The sequence below is a fragment of the Anopheles gambiae genome, chromosome 3, assembly GCF_943734735.2.
Source record: "Anopheles gambiae chromosome 3, idAnoGambNW_F1_1, whole genome shotgun sequence".
NCBI lineage: Eukaryota > Metazoa > Arthropoda > Insecta > Diptera > Culicidae > Anopheles > Anopheles gambiae.
Window position 1 is genome coordinate 53583320 of NC_064602.1, and position 11040 is coordinate 53594359.

General features: G+C 40.5%; 1 protein-coding gene and 1 long non-coding RNA gene across 2 annotated transcripts; both read left to right on the forward strand.

Annotated features, from left to right (window-relative positions):
* On the forward strand, window positions 1-1617 carry LOC1278594 (V-type proton ATPase subunit D 1). Its single transcript, XM_318202.5, has 5 exons — window positions 1-275; window positions 359-476; window positions 552-915; window positions 983-1077; window positions 1160-1617. The coding sequence occupies exons 1-5, from the start codon at window positions 235-237 to the stop codon at window positions 1280-1282; spliced, it is 741 nt and encodes a 246-aa protein (XP_318202.4). The 5' UTR covers window positions 1-234; the 3' UTR covers window positions 1283-1617.
* A 7479-nt stretch (window positions 1618-9096) lies between these two features.
* LOC133393352 (uncharacterized) lies at window positions 9097-10151 on the forward strand. The gene is made up of 3 exons (XR_009766115.1): window positions 9097-9384; window positions 9450-9540; window positions 9630-10151. It is a non-coding gene; the product is annotated as an uncharacterized LOC133393352 (long non-coding RNA).
* Window positions 10152-11040: the final 889 nt, after the last annotated feature.

Genomic DNA, 11040 nt, shown 5'->3' on the forward strand with positions numbered 1-11040 from the left:
GAGACAGTGTAAACCGTGTCTGGAAGTCTGTCAAAATTTACGATTGATCCAGTTATGTTTCAATAGGTAACTACATTCACAAATCCAAGCTGTGTGCGTGTGTGCGGTATGATATGGTCTTGTGACCAGAGTAATCTGAAATTTTGCTACTCGTGAGTGTTATTTGCGTGTGTATAGTTCGCTTTTATAAATAAAGTTTTTAATATTTTTTCGAGAGAAATCGCAGTTCGCACGATGTCATCCAAGGATAGGATTCCTATTTTCCCATCTCGCGGGTAGATATGTTTAGCCTTAGAAGAAAATATTCTCGGCTGAAATAATTTTCTTAATACTATTTTATATTTCTATTCGCTTGCAGCGCGCAAATGCAAATGAAAGCTCGTCTTGCTGGCGCCCACAAGGGCCACGGACTGCTAAAAAAAAAGGCTGATGCTCTACAGATGCGTTTCCGAATGATTTTAAGCAAGATAATCGAGGTAATATGCATTTTTATTCATACTCTGTACAGAACTTCTGATCAATCGTTTTCGACTACTTTGCATACTTAACAGACTAAAACACTTATGGGTGAAGTTATGAAAGAAGCCGCTTTCTCTCTGGCAGAAGCAAAATTTGCCTCCGGCGATTTTAACCAGGTTGTTCTGCAGAATGTTACCAAAGCGCAAATTAAGATACGAACTAAGAAGGATAACGTTGCTGGAGTAACTCTACCAGTTTTTGAATCCTACCAAGATGGCTCGGACACATACGAATTAACTGGATTAGCAAAGGGTGGCCAACAACTTCAGAAATTAAAAAAGAATTACCAGAGTGCTGTAAAATTGTTGGTAGAACTGGCATCGCTTCAAACATCTTTCGTTACTTTAGATGAGGTGATTAAAATCACTAATCGCCGAGTAAATGCTATTGAACATGGTATGATGTGATGGAAATTTTTGTTTGTAGCTTAAATGACAAAATATGCCGTTTTACTTGATTACAGTGATTATTCCAAGAATTGATCGTACTTTGGCATACATCATCTCCGAGCTAGATGAATTGGAACGTGAGGAATTTTACCGTCTGAAGAAAATTCAGGTACGTATAGTTGATCTGCCTGAAGTTATTTTTACTTTACAATTTCACTAAATTTCCGGTTTTTGTTATATCATCACATTAGGACAAAAAACGTATTGCGAAGAAAAAAGCCGAGGAGAAGAGAGCAGCACTGTTACAAGAAGGTATAGATGTGCGCAGTCAAGCCAATATTCTTGACGAAGGCGATGATGATATCCTGTTTTAGAACAATTACATCGCCATTCCAGAATCAATATGATTTCGACTACAAGCCTTTTAAAGTTGATTACGAACTGCTGGTTAATTTAAAAAAAAAATATTGGTGCAAATCCCTTTGGAGTTATAATATGTTTCCAATATCTATCTAGATATGTTTTTTCTGCATGCGTTTGCGATTGTATTGCTGACGGTAGGGATTTAATCAATGGATTGCGATTGAGAAGTGGGACATAATAAATGCGCAAGATTCAACCTAGTAACACCTATGCTTCCACAACTCGATAATCGTTCAATTGCACACGTTTTAGTCTTAAATACAAATGATGAAATGGATGTGATTAATAGTGGCGTACTTTTATTATTTTATCAAACAGACATCGTACATACGATGGTTGGTATTCGAAATCGGGCACTATTTCCGAATTCGCAACCGAGGCCGGTTGCTCTTTCTGCTTTGTGATGCATCTACAGTGAACTCCCTCAAATTTGGGACCTCTCCAATTTGAAAACCCCCTCTTATTTGAACATTACAGGGTTTTACAAGCTATTTTGCAATGTGTGCTGCATAATTTGTCGAGCACGAAATTTACTTTGACTCCTAGTGCGTAGGGGAAAGCGGGGCAAAATGGGAACCCTCGATATAAGCATTATTTAACTACAAAGATTCTTTTCAATGTTCAAAATGTTTTCATTAGAGTGTTCTATGAACGCCATGTAAGTTTCATAACCCTTACATAACAATTAACCAGGAAAAATGCAAAATAAGATTTAGTAGCACATTGATGTAATTTTTGCCACTTCGAAAATAAGCTTAAACCATTGTCACAAAGATGCGTTGAAGTTTTTCATGATATATTTTTAAAGATATGATATTTCTTTACAATTTGTTTGAAGCAATCAAGGCGATTGAATTCGTATTTTTGCTAATATAACAAAAAATACAAAAATGCTACAAGTGGGGCAAAATGGGCAGTTACTCTTGGGCAAGGACCGTAAAGATATCAGGTCAAGTTATAAGCCCGTTTTGACAGCTAGGTGGAAGAAGAATCGACGAAGAAAACTGACAGTTAGTTTTCCGCGTTTGGCGAACGCTTCAAGTTCTCGAAGGAAAATTTCCATTTTAAATCACGGGCAGTGTTCTAATAAACTAAAATATTCACCCAAATTGATCTCCACCAAATATTAACCATGCAAAACGTAAACAATCCATCAATACATATACAAGCGGAAAACCATCTGTCAAAATCGGAGCCCAGGGGGGGGATCGCCAAAACCGCTATAACTACACCTCATTATACATTCCACCTTGGAACTTTTGTCAACTTTTTTTTCCTGGCTGCTCCAGGTCCAAGGTGGAATGTATAATGAGGTGTAGTTATAGCGGTTTTGGCGATCCCCCCCCTGGGCTCCGATTTTGACAGATGGTTTTCCGCTTGTATATGTATTGATGGATTGTTTACGTTTTGCATGGTTAATATTTGGTGGAGATCAATTTGGGTGAATATTTTAGTTTATTAGAACACTGCCCGTGATTTAAAATGGAAATTTTCCTTCGAGAACTTGAAGCGTTCGCCAAACGCGGAAAACTAACTGTCAGTTTTCTTCGTCGATTCTTCTTCCACCTAGCTGTCAAAACGGGCTTATAACTTGACCTGATATCTTTACGGTCCTTGTCCAGGTCACAAAATTTTGACAAAAGCTCAAAAAAGTGACAAAAGTTCAAAGCGAAAGGCCACGGGAGTGACAAAATGCTGACAAATTTTTCAAAATGTGAGCTTTTGTCACTTTTTTGAGCTTTTGTCAAAATTTTGTGACCTGGAGCAGCCAGGAAAAAAAGTTGACAAAAGTTGACAAAATTTGACGTTCGTGAAAAAGCGTAAACAAACAGCTATTTGGCGCAGTTGTGACCCATTGTTATGATAATAATGCTAAAATGCATGATTCTAATTGATTTATGTACCTAGTTAGTGCTTCTTAAACAAAATATCGATGATATTCAGATGTTGGAGCTTTTTGTCGCTCTTGTGTATGTTTTTGGTGCGGCCACGAGAAAAGCTCTTTTTTGCAGTTGACAAGCAATTTTGACAAAGTTGAAAAAAAATTCAACATTTTTTCAGCTCCGTGGCCACGTGCTAAATAATGATAACAGACATAGCTTCAAAAGATGCGATTTTGTAGATTTAAACGTGTAAAAACTGTTCTAATTTTGATAACATATATTTGAAAGAATGTTAAGGGCTTTCCTGGCCAGCAAAACAAAAGATAGAACGAAAATACAATTCACGAAACGTGCGCAAAAGCATAGACCTTTACCTAAGCGCAGTTGTTGTGGCCCATATTGCCCCAGTGTCTTGACGTTTCGCAGTTTGTTTCCATATGCCCATTTTGCCCCATGGCCAAGGTGGATTAAAAATATCAGTTGGTGGATAAGGGCCAGTGGGGAGTCACCATAGTTGAGGGACTTTGCGTCATTTTAAAAACCGTTAACCATTGGTTTCCACACACAAAGCTTAGCAAATAGAACAGATTTCTTTGTTATTATGTGCATTTTTGTGTGTCTATTGATTTTATCGAAAAAATGAGGTATATTAACAAAAGATTGGATGATTTGTTTATGCACGAAATTTAAAATCATGTGAGTAAGAGTTCTAATCTCACGTAAATTGCCCATGCGGCTCGTAGATAATGAGGAATTAATGTGAAAATTGAAAAAAATAATGATTCCTTAATTTTTATCATCAAAAATGTCGAAAACATAATGATTTATAGAATAAATTCACGAAATAAAACAAAATTACACACTTTAATCCATGTTTTAATGCTTAATAAGAACTCGCAAAGTCCAAAATATATGTTTAAAGAATATTTAATCGAAAAAATGGGGTAGGGTAACTGTACCAGTTTTCGGCAGGCTAGTGCAGCAGTTTCACAAAAATTGCTCACACATCAATATTTTTCACTATTTTTCTTGAAAGTGTTGTTATTCTGGTTGATAAACTATCATAGTATGTTACAATATTTTTTATTTGCCGGTTCAAAGCCCTTTTTCATAAATATTCGTGAAAATGCAAACATTGATTTTGCTCCTATTTTCGGCAGTTTGTTCCTATTTTCGGCAGGCTGTGTTCCTATTTTCGGCAGCGCAAATACGGGTCAGAAAAAGTTTTTATCAATGTTAATATGTACAAAAAAATGTTTAAAGCAATTTAACACTCTTACTTTCCTAAGATTGGTGTTAAAAAGCACTTTAATTATTAATTGTATGTTGCTTATTTTGGTCCGTTTTGACAGCCATTTTGATGCGACGTTTAAACAGAGCAGCCATTGACAGTTTGATGGTTATAGCGTACGGTGCGAACTGGCTTACAAATATTTATTTTTCTCTTAAGTTAGCGCATTGTTTGTAGTAAAATTGGTGATATTTGGTACAAGAAAGGTCATATTATGTGTCGACATACGCATTGTAGTGTTCTGATCAATTTTAAAAGGAATATTCAGCCAAATTCAAAGTGTGTTATTGTTCCGAGTTTCGGCAGGAGCCCACAACATTGAGCTGTCAAAAATGAACATTTACTGTGTACCTATTTTCGGCAGCATTTAAAGTGAAAAATAACCTGTTTATCGTGATTTTAAAATTCCGAACAAGTTAGAATAAATTAAATAAGCATAAAATCTTTAATATACACCACTTTTTCATTGTTTTACTGTTCTGATTCTCTTAATCACAAAACCTGCCGAACGATTGGCTGACAGCAAAGCTGCCGAAAAAAAGCACAATTTATTTGATATTTTGGAAAATACGTAATGAAATGGTGTGAAACTTCGTATGTGAATATCAAATAAGTACATCTTCACTACAAAATTGTATTTTGTGAAATTTTTTACCGCATTTGTGCAGAATTTCACGTTTTTAGCTACCCTGCCGAAAATAGGTACACTGCCGAAAACTGGTACAGTTACCCTAGATAAATTATATAAACAAATTTAAAAAATGTAAACAAAGTTTGAATCCTGGTGACCTTACGTCAAGTGACGAATTGTCAAAATGCACTACCCAGTCACACTGCTTCTAAACGACCAACTTTTGTACCGCGACAAATTTTCTGCGAGCTCTTTGTTCTAAAACAACATCTCAGTTTTAGAACAAAATCAGAGGTAACCGTGATTGTCGCGGGTTTGTGAAATTTTCACAGAAAGGCAACGCTCGCGTTTCGCGACATTACGATCAAAGTAAGCCATACATTCGTGCTAAAACAAGGACGGTTTGACCGATAGAAAGTGTCGCCAAAAATTGTCGCGGAAGATTTTTTGGGTCGTCTAGAAGCAGTGTCAGACAAATCGGACTTAATGTACCCCTATCTTACCGCTAAATTACCGGTAATTTAAGAGTAATTTAATGGTAAATTAACAGTCATTAATTTACCCATTCGAGCAGTTTTGACAGATCCTATTCCTTCCTCTATTTTATTTTTATTTTTGTCGGCCAAATTGTTAATAAATAACGCGAAATGTATTACATTACAGTTGAATGCATTTATTCAATCATTGTCCTTAACTTATACAAACGATTACAATGTATTTTTTTAAGCAAACTCGACTTGAACAGCCGCTTCACCCGGAGAAGGTGGTGCACAAATCGCACTAATAAATGCAATTTCTCGGCTGTTTTTTACATTTTACAGTTTTTTTAAGGGTACCCAGTCAGACAGCCTTCTGTTAATTTACCCATTCGAGCAGTTTTGTGTCTGTCATAACAGTAATTTAAGAGCAATTTAGCGGTACGAAGTGTTGTCGTTTGTTGTCAGTAAAAAGATATAAATTAGAACAAAAAGAATATTGTTTTAATGATATTTTAGTGAAAGAAGACGTCGGCGGTGTGTTTAAAATTGTAAAATGTAAAAAAAACAGCCGAGAAATAGTGTTTATTAGTGCTATTTGTGCACCACCTTCTCCGGGTGAAGCGGCTGTTCAAGTCGAGTTTGCTATAAAAAATTCATTGTAATCGTTTGTAAAAGTTAAGGAAAATGATTGAATATAACCATTAAACTGTAATATAATACATTTCGTGTTATTTATTAACAATTTAGCCGAAAAAAATAAAAACAAAATAGAGGAAGGAATAGGATCTGTCAAAACTGCTCGAATGGGTAAATTAATGACTGTTAATTTACCATTAAATTACTCTTAAATTACCGGTAATTTAGCGGTAAGATAGGGGTAAATTAAATCCGATTTGTCTGACTGGGTACCCAGTCAGACAGCCTTCTGTTAATTTACCCATTCGAGCAATTTCGTGTCTCTCATAACAGTAATTTTAGAGCAATGTTGTCGAAGTGTTGTCGTTTGTTGTCAGTGAAAGGATGTAAATTAGAACAAAAAGAGTATTGTTTTAATGATCTTTTAGTGGAAGAAGACATCGGCGGCGTGTTTAAAACTGTTAAATGTAAAAAACAGCCGAGAAATTGCATTTATTAGTGCTATTTGTGCACCACCTTCTCCGGGTGAAGCGGCTGTTCAAGTCGAGTTTGCTTAAAAAATACATTATAATCGTTTGTATAAGTTAAGGACAATGATTGAATAAAAGCATTCAACTGTAGTATAATACATTTCGTGTTATTTATTAACAATTTGGACGACAAAAATAAAAATAAAATAGAGGAAGGAATAGGATCTGTCAAAACTGCTCGAATGGGTAAATTAACGGCCCGCTGCGCAAAGCGACGGAAGAAATCATGGCGTTCTGAGAATTTTATCATGCCTTCCTTTTCTCTCCAACGGCAAATTTGTCGAGCAGCTCGTCGAGCTACCCATCCCTGGCTCCGCCTCATACCCCTCGCCTGAGCGCGCTGTCGAAGGTTTGGATGTGTTGGTGCGTCAGACGGCCAATCGCTGTCAGCCGTCGTCCGTGCTTTTTCCCTCCATAGCGCTATCTCTTTCTCGCGTGTGGACAAAGCTCATGAGTTGCTGTGGCGCTTAAAAAACCGTTTATACACTTTGCGGCGATGAAGTTGCATTTTTACAAATCAAACCAAAAAAGCGCAAAGAGTTTAATCGATGCAATATAAAAATGACTAAGGAATCGCTAGTTTACGCAGGAGGGTTTGCTGTGCAACGCGCAGAACCCTAATTCGCTCTAACACGTTTCTAATACTAAGCTTTTGCTTTCGTCTGTTGTGGATTACATAGATATGCTAAGCATCCTGCGCATGATTGTGAGTGTGCGTGTGTATGCAAAACTGTCGCCAAATGTAATTTCTTCCGGAATGTTATGATCCATCGGTCAAAGAAAGGAAGAAAGGAAGGTGTTCATGAAAGGCGGAAAGACGAATTGAGGCCCCTGAGGAGGGGGTACTGACACACAGCTGTTTGAACAGTATACTTAATTTGCCAACAGATGGGGGGGGGGGGGGGTGTCCATAGAACCCCTACGATCATCGGTCACAAGCCCTAAAATTGTTGTCGCCATGGGGGGAGGGGAGGTGCAAATGGTTCTCCAGCCACGGAGCCCTAATGACCATCTTTCCCGGGGCCCTTGTCGCTAATAATCTGTCCACTTGTAGACATACGGCATACTACAGCCTAGAAATCTTCGGCGACCGCCTAGTCCGCCTACCGTTAGGTCCGCCGCTAGTTCATGACGGTGTTTTTTTTTTACTGTGGAGGTGCATCCTTCCCCCTGCCTGCAGCGTATGCATCGAGCAGGAGACAGTGTGGCAGTATGCAAGTTGCACGCTGGATAGAAATGGGCCCGCGACACCGCCATCATTCCGCACATCTGTATGCCCGTCGTGGGTTCTAACCGCGTATGAACCGTTCTTCGTAGCAAGAACTGACTATCCGGCTACGTGGTACTCAAGTCCTGAAAAGGCCGGCATGACCGCGTAGGCCATTACGCCGATAATAATACTAATAATAATAAGAAGAAGAACTTAGCATAGCAGTCCACACTCGGGGAAGGTTTTTGTTTTGACTTTGGTGCTGCCGGGTCTACTGCTGTGGCGCGACAAATGCACGGAATGCACTCGACCAAAACATGAACCTACCGATCCGAACCCATTCCAAGGCATTTCCGGTCAATCGCCGTCATGATAACTACTCCAAACCAACAAGCCACCAGATTCTGGACGGACAGGTGCAGCACCATAAGCGCACCGTAATAAACAAATCCAGAATCCTCTTTTGTATGGATTCAATTCAAAATGTTGTTTCCACTTGCGTCCGCTAGCTGAATTAGAAATAAATGTGCAACAAATCACACGCACGTTTGCTTAAATCATGTGTCTTTTTAATACCCCCAACAGCAGAGCCGATCGCAAAGATGCCAATGCCAATGGTTGTGTTGTCTCTCAGGTAGCGAGATCGAAAATGCGTGGTATTTTGTAGCCGCAGCGGATGAAAATGTACGCATCAGAATCAAATAGTTTTGGGGTTTCCAAACGCACGCACACACACAAACACACAAACACGCGCGCGCAAACTCACACACACACACACACACACACACACACACACACACACACACACGCGCGCGCGCACACATGCATGAACGCGCGCACGCCAGCACGCACGCACGCACACACACACGCACGTACGCGCGCCCGCGAGCATGAAAGCGCGCACGCCAGCACGCACCCACGAAAGCGCGCTCGCGAGCACGCACCCCCGAAGCCGCGCAAGCACGCACCCCCGAAGTCGCGCAAGCACGCCCCAACCAGCAAAACCGAAGCTATAGGAAAACTTTCCTGTGTGCCAAAGCGAGAGAGCATGTCTTCTTTCTCTAGATTTTGGACGGCACAACGCCGATCGTGTGGCCAATGAACGAAAAACGGGAGAAGGGGAAACCGATATCCTTCGAGTGACACACACGCATGCATCTGCATGCGTATTCCGCTGAACCGAGACTACACATCTCTCTCGATCTCCCATGATTTTTCTGCTATCGCGCTCATCCGGGTGTTAGGCATCCTCAGTCTGTCCAGAACTTTCACTGTGGAAGGATGTGTTGGAGTGATGTGTGATTTCTTGTGCCCCGTACTTTGATCGTTTACGTTTTGTGCCGTGTTCCTTCTTCTTCAATTATGGAATGAATTATCCTTGTAAATTTCTAAGGTAAGTTTCTTATCCTCGTGTGTGCTTCAATGGATACATTCAACTAACACTTGTCGTTTAAAAAGTTACAGTGCACGCGCATGTTAATCGACGGTTGCCAACATCCCGCAAAACGATCGACGGAAGGAAAACGGTGTCCGGTTTTAAAATATTAAGGTAAGCGTTTCTATAATCCTATGTGCAAAATATTGTTTAGTTTGTTATAAAAAAACATGGATTAATTATTGGTTAATTTTCATCAACAGATTTCATTACAGCTCTTTCGTAGAAGAGCGCACTTCAAGGACGCCTAGGATACGGCTAAACATGCGCAGCACCAGTCCGTGACGTCATTTCCAGACAGGCGCCGGCTGAACACGCGCAGCACCAGTCGAGGATATCCTAGCGCAGAGGGTAGAAGGAAGAACGAGAGGAAGGGTAACAGAAAGCAACCGCAGCATTTGGAAGGGGTGAAGCATCCTGCCGTATACAGAGTGTGAGTGTGCCAAAACGCATGTGGAAAGAGTAACACCAATAAATAGCATGCGAAAGTGTGCATAAAGCAAAAAGAAAAAGCGTCACTACTACAACCAGCAATCCGAAAATATAAGGGGAGGGATAAATACAAATGTATGCGTAAGCAGGACCAGCAATCCAAGCATTTGAATGTGTGCGTCGGTTTGTGCCGTGCTGAAAGTTTTTACTTTAGCTGCTGCTAGTGTAAAAACTTAAGGAAAGCTTAAAGTAAAAATTTTTTACACGGGGCGCCTTCGGAAATTGTTGGCTGGGGCACTCCCCCTCCCCCCACTAGACCACCCCCCCCCCCTCCACGCATGATCGATTACGGCTACCTTATCGGTAGAACGGTTGGTTCAGCTTTCTTGTAGCATCCTCATCCCTAGCGCCGGGCGGGGTGGGGGATCGCGACATGATAGAATGAATGGTCACTTTCCCCGCGCTGTGTGTGTGTGTGACGAGACCCAAAAACTCGAGACGGATTTCAGCACATTAAAAAAAAAATTTCATTGCCACTATACACTGTGCTACATGATGCTTAGAAGGTCGTTGAAGCATCAAACATGTTCAAATTAAAAAATATTAGATTAGTGTTAGACGTTCTCCTACGCTTGTTTTAAATAGGCTTCTTCACCCTCAACTGGCAGGGGCATCGAATGGTCTCATCAGCAGCGGCACGAAATAAAATAAACCATCAATACACCGATAACACTTTGAATCCCAATCCAGCTTCTCCCGCAGCGTCTCAAGGTCACACACAAATTAATAAATGCTAACACCCACCAATAACAATACACAATCGCAATGCACATATGAGTATCAACGCATACACCGCAACAGCCAATCAGCTGGCGGCGGAAGAAGGCACGGGCAGAAGAAGCGCAAGTAAGGCTGGGCAGGGTGAGGGAGGGAGAAGAAGCGGATGAGAAAATGGGCGCCAATTTTTTAAATTTTTTTGACCGTTTTTTTTGCTCCGCCGCCATAAATCCCGCTGCGCAAATTCGAGCAGTTTCCAGCGCAGAAAATGCACCAAAATCTGCGCTGGCCAGCGCAGATTTGGCCTGGTCTCCCGCGCTGTTTTTCAGCGATTTCTGCGCTGGGTCGCGCAGTTCGGGCAGTTCGGACAGTTCGGACAGTTCGGGCGGCGGCGGAGCAAAAAAA